The following is a 14,414-nucleotide window of genomic DNA, read 5'->3' as shown; positions in this document are numbered from 1 at the left end:
GGAGACGGCCAACGCCATTATCCGTCGTTGTTAGGGTTAGGGTCGTTGCAAGTGCTTTCCAACAGGCTCGCAGAGACAGACGGAGTCTTCTCTAAATATCCATGGAAAGCAACGGGAACCACAAGCCTGTCATTTGTCCAGGGGCGCCTCCAGAAAATTTTGATAGGAGTGGCCAGATGGGGCCAAAGACATTTTTGGGGTGGCACACCAAATTGGTTCTTGTGGTAACTCTGGTTGAATTTAGTCTGTGGCAATGTACTGCATTACACCTTTATTCGTTTTTATTAAAATAACAGTACATATCCAAAACATTTAACTTAAAATTTACAAACACAAACATTTTAGAAAAATGCATTTCAGTTATTTCAAATTTTACCCCAAATTTTATTTAAAATGTTATTTTTTTTTAGATTTATTCACCTGTGTTGCTGTGTTCACAAAAAAAATTATAGAGATAAACCTTTTTTAATTGGTGAGCAGCAGAAACATATGTATATTTTTTTGTTCTGATTGTTTCTTTACTCATTAATTGTGATATTTTTATTTTGTTTTACAATTATGTCTTGAATAAACAAGATTAATATATGGTTTGACTGAACATTAATATGATTTGTTAACACTGGCTTTTCCTGGAGGGGTCATCAATTTTCTAGGGGCGGCCACCCCTTGGGGGCGCCCTTGGATTTGTCAGGATGCTGCTTCCTTTAACTTCATTAACGGCGCTGCCATTCCCCCTCAAAACAGTAAAACGAGAGCCGAACACATTTAGCGACAGACACGGAGCAGATTGGAGAACATCTCGTGGAAAAAGTCAGACGATATAAACATTTGTACGACCGTTACTGAAGGAGAACGAGGATACGCAACAAGCAAAAAGAACTAGGCCTTTTCACAGCCTCTGATGTCACCCTGGAGCTGCTGAAGCAGAAGGTTTTGAAGGTTTGGGGCTGCTTTTCTGTGAATCCTGACCTCAGATGCTGTTTCTGCCTCCTGTCCTCCCACACATAAACGTCTGCCCAAAGCAATTTCCATCAGCCGGCTCTTCGATCAGAACATAATCTGGACATACTGCTGGACCACAGCCACGTTTCGCCTCCCATACACACCTGCAGTGAAGTGTAATTATGATAATTGGCCAGACCTCTAGGAACCGCAGCTTCACGCTAACCTGCATGAACGTGGCTCATTTCCCTCGGGCCTCATGCTGCCGACCGAGCCTCTGAAACAGACCCGGGTCATTTCCTCCTGAATATGCCGTTAGAGGACATTTACAAAGTAATCTAATGAAAGGAGACAGGAGAGTCACAGGGGTAATTTTGTGTTTACCAAGTCTCCGTTCTGTCTTGTGAGAGAGTCTCTTTAAATCATTCTGATGGAGCTCGACTCAGGTTTGTAAAACACAAGCTGCTGTAAACGCCTCGTCTTGTTAATGGGTGATGAATTCATGAGTGTTGTTTAAATGTCAAGCTTGTTTTCTCATGAAGATCTCCTTATGTGGTTCATTAGAGACAAGATGTGTACGATGCAGCAGTTAGCATCTTTTTCACATGCTGTGCAACAACAGAAGAGCTTTGTGGTTTCTGTCTCAAACAGGACAGTTTTCCGGCCCGATTCGGAGGGATCCACTTTGTGAACCAGCCCTGGTACATCCACGCTCTCTACACCGTCATTCGACCCTTCCTCAAGGACAAAACCAGGAAGCGGGTACGGACGTGTGACTCATTGTTTCAAACCAGGAAGTGGATTTATTAAGATAAATTTTAATTTCTTTTCCGAATAAAGTCTAATACAAAAGTAACTGTTTTCAAACCCAGAATATTTACCCTTTAATCAGTCTATTTATTATATTTGTATTAATATTTCTGAAATACCTGATTTATTTTCTAGATGATTCTAGATGATTCAAAGGATCTGTGAGATAAATAATGCAGCTAACACTAAGGAAACATAAATGTCCACTTTTGTTAAATCCAGACGCTGATGAACCTGAGGTTTCAGAACACATTTGACTTTAAAACCCACTTTGGAGAAGAAAAACATTTTTTAAACTCCTACAATGATTGGTTTCTACTGACATGTTTAAAGTACCCCGGGTGAGCTCCCAAGTGTAATCTGTCCTAGGCTTGTGGAGCACAAAATACATAAATGTAACTAGAATGGACTCTGGTAAAAGCTTTGCAAAACCCTAAACCTAACAAAAAAATGCTCTAAAATTAATTTGGTCTCCACTGAAAATTTGGAGGTATCCTGGACAAGCCCCCAAGTGTAATCTGTCCTAGGTTTATGGAGCACAAAATTAATAAATGTAACTAGAATTTACCCTGGAAAATGCTTAGCAAAACCCGAACCCTACCAAAAAATGATCTAAAACTAATTTGGTCTCCACTTAAAATTAGGAGGTGTCCCAGATGAGCCCCAAGTGTAATCTGTCCAAGGCTCATGGAGCACAAAATAAATAAATGTACCGGTAACTAGAATAAATTTTGGAAAATGCTTTGCAAAACCCAAACTCTAACAACAAATTGTCTCTACTAATTTGGTCTCCACTTTAAATTTGGATGTTCCCCCAAGTAAAGTGTGCCCAAGGGTGGCACCTCTTAGCAAGACTGGTCCTTAAAGCCACAAACATCATATACATAGATACCCCGTGGACTGGCGCTGCCTATTGGAGCTGCCATAGTGGCCAGCCACCATCTTGGATGGGTCTCTATTTGCCCCAGTGCTTTTATTTCTACTGAGGAAGGTGCTTACCCCAAAAAAAAAAAAACTTTTTTTATGCTTTTTCACAGAGTCAGACATATGGTATGGCATGATAGTTAAAATATCAATATAATTAAATAAAAATATAAAATCCCAACAGGTAGGCTAGAAAAGTTAATAGTAATCCCACGTGGCCTGTAGGATGCACAAAAAACGAGCATACCGGTAGTTGCTCATTCTCTGTTGACTCCAGTTGGGTTTGGAGGCTGAGAAACCCATCCAATATGGTGGTGACACTGCTTCGCTCTCCAGCGCCCACTGGGGCATATATGCATTCATGTTTATGGTTAAAGCTGGGAACCATAGCGTGACATAATCAAACAGAGGAGGAGGAGATTTTGCAAGACTTGTACAGCTATGCTCTGCCTCTGCTCCCCCTCCCCTTCTGAAAGGAGCTGAAAGCCACGCCTCATTCCGTGCACAGTAGCACCGTGATGGCAGTGAAGGGCCGCTGTGGCCACATGTTTTTGCTGCATGTTCCTGCTCATAAATACGTTCTCGTTCCCCTCCCTCCTCTTCCAGTGGTAGCTTAAAGTTTGCAAATTGACATTCATTCAATGCAGGTCAAGTTAGCATTCAAGCTAGGTGAGTGTGCCAAGCTGACTGATGTGTCCCACCCTGTAGTGCATGCTGGGACCTGGGGCATTTTCTCCTATAGGTCACCGCTCTGGGCTTGTGTAAATGACTAGCTTTGCTGTAGATGCTCGGGGGAGGGAACAAACTGTAAAAATACCTGATCGTCACATTTAAGGATCTTTGAAGTTACTTTAAAAGTTTTAAAGTACGTGCTCCACCTTTAATGATATCATACTTTAAATTTACTCTGGTGTCTCCAGGCGTTGCTATTTATGGTAACGTTCAAGTAAATGAAGGAATAAAATGCAAAACAGCCCCTAAAACCAGAGCGTATGATGTTTCTGTAGATCTTCATGCACGGGAATAACCTGAACAGCCTCCATCAGCTCATCCACCCTGAGATCCTGCCGTCAGAGCTGGGAGGGATGATGCCGCCGTACGACATGGGGACGTGGGCCCGTACGCTGCTGGACCATGCCTACGACGAGGAGCCAGACTACTGCCCTGAGTCCTACACCCTGTCGGTCCAGGACCTGGAGAGGGACCTGGAGAAGAACCTGTCCCCAAAAAGCATGAAGAGGTCAGGCTTTTCAAATGACTTCCTTCTAAATAAATCTTGTTCCCTCCAACCAGTACAACAATAATCCTCATAAATATGAAATATCCTACAACAAATTTTATGAAACAGAATAAACGAGGCTCATTGGGCCAAACTCAGAAGTCTTTAGTGATCAGCAGAAGATTGATTTATTTTATAGATTATATAGATTTAGTTTTTTGCATAATTATAGGAAACAAATTAGATGATAAAAGAGATCCTTTGTAGGAAAGAAACAAGTCACCTTAGAGGAGGGAGAACGTTTAGGATTTCATCATCACAACTGGCTGAAAGTGCAAAAACTAATTTATGTCCTGATTTATTTCTTTCTTTTTCAAGCAATCAAGCTGAAAAATGTCAACAGAAACTGCAAAATCAGATTTAAGCCTCCTGCTGCTGACCAGCTGCACATGTTGCACTCTTGCACATCCTGGACGTGTTTGTTGCCCAGAGTGCACCTCCACACCTCTAATAAAAGGAGGTTGTGATGTCAAAACCATCCATCTAGCTCCTCCTCAATAAATCTGGATAATCAAAGTATAACACAAATGTAAAATATAACAAAAAACCTCCACAGAACACAGCCGAACAAACTAACTACAGCTGGAAAATAAACGACGTGAACAAATATGGAAAAAAACACTCTAATATTACACATGCATGAAGTACAACATGGATAGTCTGTTTGAGTGCACAAGTGGTCTAAGAGTTACGGTAAATATGGAAGCCATGTTTCGTCGACGCATCAGCAGTAAGAGGGATAAAGAGTTTTCAACTTTAAAGAGTAAGTCACCTCCAAATCTACTTTTTTCTCCCTGATAAACTATATAAATGTGTGTCTAGTCGTGCTGCAGACACGTGTAGTCAATAGTTTTGCACTTTAGTGCATTTTAGTTAAATTTTCTGCCTAAAACTGTCAGTGTTGTGCTGTTGTCAGGTAAAAACTCTGCACTGCATTTGAATTTAAATCTGCCATCGCTATTGGCTAAGAGGTACCCTAGAACGTTAGCTGGTACCATATGATATCACAATGTCATTGTGAGCCTGTGTGTGTGAATTTGTTAGCGGCTCCGCCCTCTCGGTCTGCTAGGCAACAGCATTTGTTGCATTTTTCAAACAGGAAGTGGGAGTGGAGTAATACTCTGGTAGGGGGTGACTTGCTCTTTAATCTTCATCTTCTGCAAATAAATATTTATATATATATATTTTTTTTATTCTGGTTTTCTTTTTGTACTCATTAGGAGTAATGAGGGTTGTACAGTTGAAAACATAGAAACTGTGTAAAAATATTTAGAAAGGTAATAATCAACTTTTATATGAACGTTTGTAACTTAGATTTTGTGTTTAGTTCATTGTTTTCTTTCTTTGTTATTTGGTTTATTGTTTGTGTTGATGAGTCATGATTCCTAACATGGTACCAAGTACTGATTAGCCTTGCTGAGTTTTTTGTGTTTGCTAAGATGAGGTTGCTCGTCCGACCCGTAGAGGATGGTGTCGGCGGTGCTGACCATCATCTCCGTTTGTGCAGATCTCAGTCGGTGGTGGAACCAGGAGTCCTGAAGAGACCAGACAAAGCGAAGAGCGACGAGGACAACATGCAGCCACTGCTCTCGCTGGACTAAACCCACCAAACGCCACAGAGGCACAAACAAATCAGTACTCCGACACATAGCTACACTGAGCGACCTGTGCACCTGTTCTGCAGAAACAGCTTCCTCCATAGCGTTCTGCTGCTGTTGGACTAAAGCAGACGACCAGAGCGACTTCTCCTCAGACCCAAAGGCAACCTCAGAGCTTCTGGTGGTCTTCTATTCAGTATATTTATTTATTTGATTACATGTCAAGTGCCAATTCCAGAAACTGTAAAAATTACGTCTTTAAATGATCCGGAACAAGCAGAGACGATGTGTCTGAGACCTCAGAGGAGGAGCCGTGTGGTACAGATGAAGGGTCAGAAGAACGAGGGATTCAGGCCACAGCTTCCTAGCAGCAGTATTATTCTTTGTGTTTGTCTCTTTTTGCGAAGTAATTGAAGAAGTCTCTCCTTCTGGGCAGGAGAGAGGGCTCAGAACAACCAGACAGGATGTTAAAAGGCTGCTTCCACCTCTTCCACCCTAACCGGCGCTGGTTTTATCGGGTTTATCGGTCATTTCCTTTCAGGGGAGAATGACATCTTTCCTACAAAATTACATCCAAAACTTTCAGTCTCGCTCCAGTTGTCTCCTGGAAAAGCAAACCTCCCTTTATGGTAAGAGTCGGCTCTATGAATCATCTGCTTTTTCCCCTTCGGCCATTTTTCTTTCTTGTTCTGACCCAGATGTCCGAGAACGCAGTGCTTTTCCTCCGCCGTTAGAACGACCACAGAGCTGCAGGCTCTTCTCAAACACATCACAACATCCTTTTGGTTTGGAAGAAGATGGACAGGAGTTTTATTTTCCAAATTCTAAAAGAATAGGGCTAAGAATAATTTTATCAAAGTAGAAACAATAAAAGATCCTGGCCTGTAACAGAAAAGTCCAACAGTTTTCTCTTTCATTTGTCCTCTGTAATGAAATCCCTCAAATTTAAGATCCTGCAAACGTTAAAATATTCTACGTTTGTTGCATTAAAACACTAAAATGACTCACTGGTACCAGACAATTTTAAACTGTATATTTAATATAAATAACATCCATAAACAAACAAAATGGAGAAAGCCTCGAAACAGCCGGTGGTTAGATTTCAGCCTCTTATTTGTTCTAGTTGGGTTTCCTAACTCTTTATATTTTATTTGTAGGAATATTTTTAAACATTGTTTAAAACATTTATATAGGTAAGGTTTTTATGCATTTTTGTGCAAGGACTGAAAAAGATTTGGGGGCTTGTCCGGGATCTGAAGTCAGACAAAAGGGGATGCTACAGCAAGCATGTATTTATTTCAGTGTTTGGCTCTATGTTAAAAATGTTTATTTATTTTTTCAGATAACTCTTAAACAGACCGTGTGGTTTGTTACCGACTTGTGTTACGTGTTAAGGCAGAAACTTTTTTCATGCCGAAGTTCAGTCTGAATTGTTGCATGTCTTACTTTCACATGCATCCAGACTATCTTTCACATTGGAACCACTCAAACAAACAAAAGAAAAACGTCTGAATTTTAAAATCCTGTTCTAAATCATTAAACTTTTCACTTTAAAAGACAGAAGAATTTGGAATTTCGGGATATTTTTGCATCATGATGAGAGCATTTGAAAGTTCTAGGTTTCAAATTTTATATATTTTCCCTCAACTTGTAGATTTATTTGTTAATTTACCATTTTATTGATTTAGGATAAATTAATTAACAATCAAACGTGGTAATTCTGTTTTCCTCACCGTGTTGTTGATCAGTTAAAGGTAGAAATAATCTAAACTTCACAGTTTTGCTCTTCTGAGAAAAATTGAATCGAATCTTAATATTTTTCCTCTTTTTGTGAAACTTACTATTATTTCCCTTCTTCTTCCTATCTGATAAATTTCAGATAATATCTAAATGGTTTAAATTTAGAAATTGAAAATAATACCCAGAAAATTTTTATTTAGTTAAACTCCTGTTCATCAAATAGAAAACAATGACTAAATCAGTTAAATTCTTCATAATAAAACATTTTTATCTCCACTTCATCCAGTTTAACACAGCAAATTCAGGGAATACACTCACAACAGACTTTTCATCTCCTGCAGTATTTTTATTGTTGTTGTTGTCGTAATTATAAACACAGTTAAAAGTAAAGTTAGCATAAATAATCTTAATGTTTTTTACATTTATTTCCTGTACAAATATATTTAAATAGATTAATTTTATTTGAGATGATCAATATTCAGAATATAGACTTTTAGAGATTACAATTTTATTTGAGATGATCCACATTTAGAACTTTTAGAAATTATAATTTAAATACAATGTAGATTAGAGGAGATAAGACACAAACTCTATTTCTGACTTTGTACAGTTTCACATCTGCTGTTCTGGTTCCTCCTTTTCCACAAATCAAAGGATGTTTTTAACAGCTGAATGTTAAAATCTGGCTGAAAATTGTTGGTTTTGACGAGTCGAGCAGAACCGACCAGGCCATCCGAGCTGTTCAGAGATCAGCCGGCAGGCTGGAAGAATCAGGTGGGAGAACAGATGGAATGTTAAACCATCCTGTTGATGCGCGTCTGTGCTGGTCTCAGATCAGCGTCCAGATCAGGAACTTTAAATGTTCTTTGAATCCGTTCGACGCAGTAGAACAAAAATCCTGTGAACTGGTCATGAAAATTATTACTTGACTCAGTTTCACGTGAAAATTTAACTTTTTCTTCTCCTCCTCAAACCTTCGTTTTCCTTTTGTTTAAAAGTTCATGAAATTATTGTGGAAGTTTTTATTCTGTCAGATTATTTTTGCACATTAAGGGTTCATATGGAATTCCCAAAATATCAGTAATTCCTATTTGATTATGAACAAATAAATAAATCGTGTCCGTGAGGTTATTAATAACAATAATAATAATAATAATAACAATAATAATAATAATTATTATTATTATATTATTATTATTATTATTATTATTATTATTATTATTATTATTATTATTATTATTATAAGCTGCACTTAAACGCAAACAAAAATATATTTTCTAAAGCTGACCCAGTTTAGTTTTTTTTACTCATGGACAAGTTGGGAGGAGACACAAATTAAAAATAACATATATTTCAATAATCTGTTTTCTGTAAGAGAAAATTATCTTAATTTTTTTTTTTAAGTAGCCACCATTTTTTCAGAAATACAAAATCTCCAAAGCTCTTTTTTGGGGATTTTTTTAACCAGTTTATTCTGGAAGAAACACACTGAACTTAAATAATTATTCATTTCTATAGTTTTTTTTCTGTAAGGGCTCTCGTATGTTTTACCAAATGCATCGTTGTAACTGAACTAGTTTAGAATAACCAGAACTTTTCCTTTAAAATAATCCAGAATCTAATTTCTGTTTCACATAAAAACATCATTAATGTCTATTTTTCTAGACAACAGAACAGTGGGAATTCAAATAATCTGAATTAGTAAAAAAAAAAAAAGTAAAGATTACAGCTCTGAACAGGAACACACACACACACACTGACTGTAGATGCTTCCAGTTGCTAGGATACAATGTTTACATGAAATAAACACGTAAAAGCTGAGAAAGAAGCAAGCATCTGAGGTTCCTGCAGGCCTGCTGATGGTTTTAAGGGTGAAATATTAAAAGTCTGTTTCATGTAAAAACACGTAAATGCCAACGAAACGCACTTGGGTGAAGATGTTTAATTTTACTACAGATATTTATTTGGTGATGCTCAAGACTTTTGTGTCAATAATTGATTATAAATGCTGTTATTACAGACTTCAGGTGCGTATGTGCTGTTTGGTGTGTAAACAGTTTAGATGTAGATTTTATTTATGAAAAATCAGCATTTTGAATGTTTTTCTATGTTGATTTAAAGTCTGACTCAGCAGTTTTAGGGATGACGTTAGGAACCAGCTGGAAAAGACAAAAAGGATCAAAACCAGTCAGGAAACCATCCTGGAGGTTCGTTCGTGTAAAAACTTTATTTAAACATCTAAACACAAACAAACGTTTTTATTTGCTTTTGAGCTGGGTTTCTGTGCAGAACAAAAGTTTACGCACCTTTGTTATTTTGTTGTCCCATAAAAAATAGTGATGATACAATCACAACTCATTAGTATTGTTATTTTAAAAGTGTTTGTTTTTAAGACGTGAATTTGCGCCCAACAAAATGAATGTTGTTTAGAGTCTTTGGAGCTTTTAGTTTTTATTTCATCATTTATAGATGATATACAAGATTACAGGAAGATCCGGTGGATTTTTACATTTACTTTTCTTTTACTTGTGTTCCTTTTCCAGAAAGTGTGAAAAGGTCTATTCAAAATGTAACCTTGAATTTCTGACATTTGTTTTTATCCTAAAAATGACCAAACCTGTTTAGTGACTTCGTGCAAGTCGCAAAAGTTTCACCATGCTCCCATCCAGCAGCTTCGAACAATATTTAGCTTTAAATATGAAGGAAATGAGTCTTTTTAGGTATCTTTTGTCCTCTTTGCAGCTTGCTTTTAACTTTAGCTGTAAAGAAATTAATTACTTATCATCTAGTAGACCTCTCACTGATTGCATGACTCTGCCGTGGACCTCCATGGTGGTTTCTGACGTGGTCTGCAGGAGGATGAAACTGCAAAGCTTCTCTTATTCTTTTGTCTCAAATTTAAGATAGTCTTTTCCAGCCGATGATCAACATGCTAACAGCTGCTTTGCTTTTTTCTTTATTTAAAGAGCAAGTCACCCCCTACCAGAGTATTACTCAACTCCCACTTCCTGTTTGAAAAATGCAACAAATGTTGCCTAGCGGACCGAGAGGGCGTAGCCGCTAACAAATACACACACACGGGCTCACAACAACATTGTGACATCATATGGTACCAGCTAATGTTCTAGGGTACCTCTTAGCCAATAGTGATGGCAGATCTAAATTCAAATGCAGTGCAGAGTTTTTACCTGACAACGACACAACACTGTTAGGCAGAAAATTAAAATTTTAACTAAAATCCACGTGTCTGCAGCACAATTAGACACACATTTATATAGTGTATCAGAAAAAAATGTTGATGTGGGGGTGACTTGCTCTTTAATGAGAACATTCTCTCCATGCCTGAAACCTAAATACAGGTTTTGGTCTATTCTTGTTATCATCTTAAGTATTTGCCACTAAACAGTGATTAAATAAGTGTTTTTCCAGTGATGTACAGAAAATGTTCTTTGCTTTTTTGCATCTCAGAGTTATAAACACTGTATTTGTTTATTTTTCACAGTAAAAGCTGTTGGACAACACATGCACAGAATAGTTTTAGGCACTATTTTTCACTTGGACACCCCACCTTTGATGCAAAAGTGTTGACTTTGTAAGATTTCTTGTTCTCACTGACTGAATAATGTTCCTGTCTCAGCCAAAGCCACCTCTTCCTTTCAGAATCTAATGTATTGTTTCTGATGATCATGTATTTGTGCTCTGAAGACACTGAATGATCTTTTTTGAAATTTTCGGCAAACATGAATGCATAACTCTCCGTTCACTGACCAGATTTTTATGGCACTGTTCTTTGATTGTATAGTTGCAGTAGGAGCTGTAGGATGACCACGCTAAGGCAGATTTGTGACGTTATTATGGAAAGCCGGTTTATTATAGGAACAGAAACTGTTCAGTTAGCAGGTGTTCTATGTAAGAATGTCCTTAAAGACAATTTGATGAAATGTAAAATGATCAAAATAAAGATGGACATTTTCTCATTAGTCTGCTTTCTCTTGTTTTTAAGATTTCTGCCATTTTTTTCTCAGACTCTTTAAACCGAATGAGCAGAAGATGGACTCTTATTTTGAAGAGATTTTAGAAGACTAACCTCTAAATTAAAAAGGTTTCTCAATCAAAACAACCTTAATGGTCATTGATCCAACAAGGTCTCCCCCAGAGGTTCTGGTCCATCCTGATATCAGCTCCATCCATCCTGTTCCACCGACGTTTCCACCACATCCCAGAGGTTCTGGACTGGTCTGAGGTCTGGTGACTGTGGAGGCCGTTGGAGTCCGGTGAACTCATGGTCATGTTATAGAAACCAGTTATGATTGGGTCCATGTGGTCATAAATCATCTAAAATCATCTGGTTGGTTGATCAGATATTTGTTATTGAACAGGTGAGGCAGGTGCATCTAAAATACATTTCTAACTGCATCCTCACACCAGTTTCCTTCACACAGATGAAAATAATGATCATGAGACACAATAAAGTCTAAAGATTTATTTAAAGTATGACACACAAAAAACTCCATGAATAAACTAGTCCACATTTCACTGGGCAACAACGTCCCTCAAAGATTAGCATCCACCTGAAAAGTGATGGGATCAGGCTGCTTGTCTCAATAAGCATCAAACAACATTATTTCATATTATATACAAATATTAAACAATCATAACCGGCTGTGTTTTTATACAGTGGAGCTAGCATAAAGCTCACAAATATGTTCTATGTTGGTTTTTCTTTATTTTAATTACAATCGTGCTCAAAACCTTTAAAAAATAAAACAAAGTAAATAAGCTGAGTCATGCCACAAATTAAAAATCTATTATTTTAGATAAATTCACTCTTTTTGCTGCAATATAATCAAAAGTGGTATTTTTACATCATTTCTTTTACATTTATTTAAAGAGCAAGTCACCCCCTACCAGATTCTTACTCAACTCCCACTTCCTGTTTGAAAAATGCAACAAATGCTGTTGCCTAGCAGACCGAGAGGGCGGAGCCGCTAACAAATACACACATACACAGGCTCACAACAACATTGTGACATCATATTGTACTAGCTAACGTTCTAGGGTACCTCTTAACCAATAGCGATGGCAGATTTAAATTCAAATGCAGTGCATTTTTACCTGACAATGGTACAACACTGACAGCATTAGGCAGAAATTTTTAAATTTTAACTAAAATGCACTAAAGTGCAAAACTATTGACTATGCGTGTCTGCAACACGATTAGAGACGCATTTATATAGTTTATCAGAAAAAAAGTCGATTTGGTGTGACTTGCTCTTTACTTTCTCAGGAAACAAAAGCTAATTTTATATTTGTGCAACAGAATCCTAAAATTCCACATAAAGCAACTTTAAACTGAACAAAATGTGAGAAAATGCCTCAGAAATATGTGAAAAAAAGGATGAAGACGTAAAATTTGTTTATTTTATATACTGAACAATAAAGTTTTAGTTTTCAAAATGGCAACAGCCAGGTACGAACAAAAGCTGTTGCTGATTATGAACTTCAAGTTTGTCCTTTGAAGGAAAAAACAAACATCATTTTCTACTAAAAGAACATTTTAAATCACTCAAAAGAAAAATCACATATTTATATCTACAAACTGTTAGCATGAGCTAGCCTAGCATAGCATTAAGACTGAAAACATGGATAAAGGAGACATTTTTGGTGTGTTTTTGTAAAATAAATCATCATAATGCATCTTTTCTGAATTTGTGCCCTTAGCATTAGTTTTTCAGCATCTGCTGTAATACGATCCTTTAGAATAAATGAAATTTAGCCTAACAGTAAACTGATAAACACACACAGCATGGTCTCATCAGCTGACTTGTGTCCTCACTGGGAACTCTATCTGTTTAATATAATTTAAGAGCTTCAGAAACAGTATCTTTTGGCTCTCGGAGCTAAAAATCTTAGCAGAGAACTTCAACTTGAAGCTATAAGGTTAGTCAAAAGTTGAGTACGAAGCACCAAAGGTTATAGCAGAGGCACATGTATCCCACCAGGCTGCAACAGTTGGTGTTGGCAGCATCCAGAATCCTATCCTCTCACAGCGGGGTCATTTCATGTGGTCTGGGGCTGGTTTCAACCTCTTTTCACTTCAGATTCTATGAGTCAGAAAGTGTTTAAAACGTGGAGGTTTGACAAACAAACTAAGAGAAATTTGGTAAACTTCATGAGACAACAGCTGAAAGTAAATCTGCATGATGGTCTTGTAACTTTGTGGTTTGTTCCCACATGATGTCACAATAAAAGGTTGCAGCTGTGTGAGATACTGTCTTAAGAGTAGAAATAAAATAGGAAAATAAGAAATTTTACAACAAAAACATTCCCACAAACTGCTCCGTGGTGTTTCAGAGCTACGGGACAAAGATGTTTCTGCCCGAAGACCCAGATCAGTAAATATGATCATGTCTCTGAGCAAAGTGAAACAGAAAAGAAAGGAAAACAGCAGCAAATCAAAGAGATGCACAGTAATAAAACGTTCTATCACAGCGAGGCTTCTTCAGAGGAACATGCACAAAAACAAACCTGTTTATCAGGGACTTGCTCAAGCTTAGACCAGTTTTCTGCCTGATTTAAGGGCAAAAATCAGTGTGAAAACATGAAGATTGGAACAAAACCAGACTTTATAAGATCTGACTGATTTCTCCATCTTCCTTTCCTTGTGTTCGTTCTAACATCAAAGAGTTTTCCTCAAACTACATAATAGCTGAAAAACTTTGTTTAAATCAATTTGATGACCGAAAACCTTCCACTGCTTCACTCAGAAAGACATTTCATCTACATCTCAGCAGAAATGGTTTCTTCCTGTTATGGTGTCTCTCTTAGGACAACTTTAATTGTCACGGAGACGTCCTCAGACCAAACAGGTGTCAGGAAAAAAAAAAGTCAGACAATAAAAACATCAAAAAATGGGAAAAAATTCTGTCAGATGAGGAACATCAGGTTAAACAAAAAGCAACAGCTATAAGGTGTCAAAATAAAAGCGTCCACTCCTGAGAGGAAAAGATGTCGGAAGAAGAAAAATCCACCAGAAGGTAGCATCAGGTGTCAGGGATGAAGACTCCACTGGACAAAAAGCATCAAGTATCAAGGGAGAAGTGTTCGAAAAAAAACAAACA

At 37.5% G+C, this 14,414-nt stretch overlaps 1 protein-coding gene across 1 annotated transcript in view; it reads left to right on the top strand.

Annotated features, from left to right (window-relative positions):
* Positions 1 to 5,701, top strand: part of clvs2 (clavesin 2) — a 29,745-nt gene extending 24,044 nt beyond the window's left edge. Inside the window, exons 3-5 of the mRNA XM_015947770.3 lie at positions 1,594 to 1,704; positions 3,684 to 3,916; positions 5,463 to 5,701. Of these exons, the coding sequence (XP_015803256.1) occupies positions 1,594 to 1,704; positions 3,684 to 3,916; positions 5,463 to 5,556 (438 nt within the window). The 3' untranslated portion in view covers positions 5,557 to 5,701. The remainder of the gene's footprint in view (positions 1 to 1,593; positions 1,705 to 3,683; positions 3,917 to 5,462) is intronic.
* The last annotated feature ends 8,713 nt before the right edge of the window (positions 5,702 to 14,414 follow it).

The sequence above is a fragment of the Nothobranchius furzeri genome, chromosome 2 (assembly GCF_043380555.1).
Source record: "Nothobranchius furzeri strain GRZ-AD chromosome 2, NfurGRZ-RIMD1, whole genome shotgun sequence".
Taxonomy (NCBI): Eukaryota; Metazoa; Chordata; class Actinopteri; order Cyprinodontiformes; family Nothobranchiidae; genus Nothobranchius; species Nothobranchius furzeri.
This window is presented reverse-complemented; position numbering and strand designations above follow the sequence as displayed.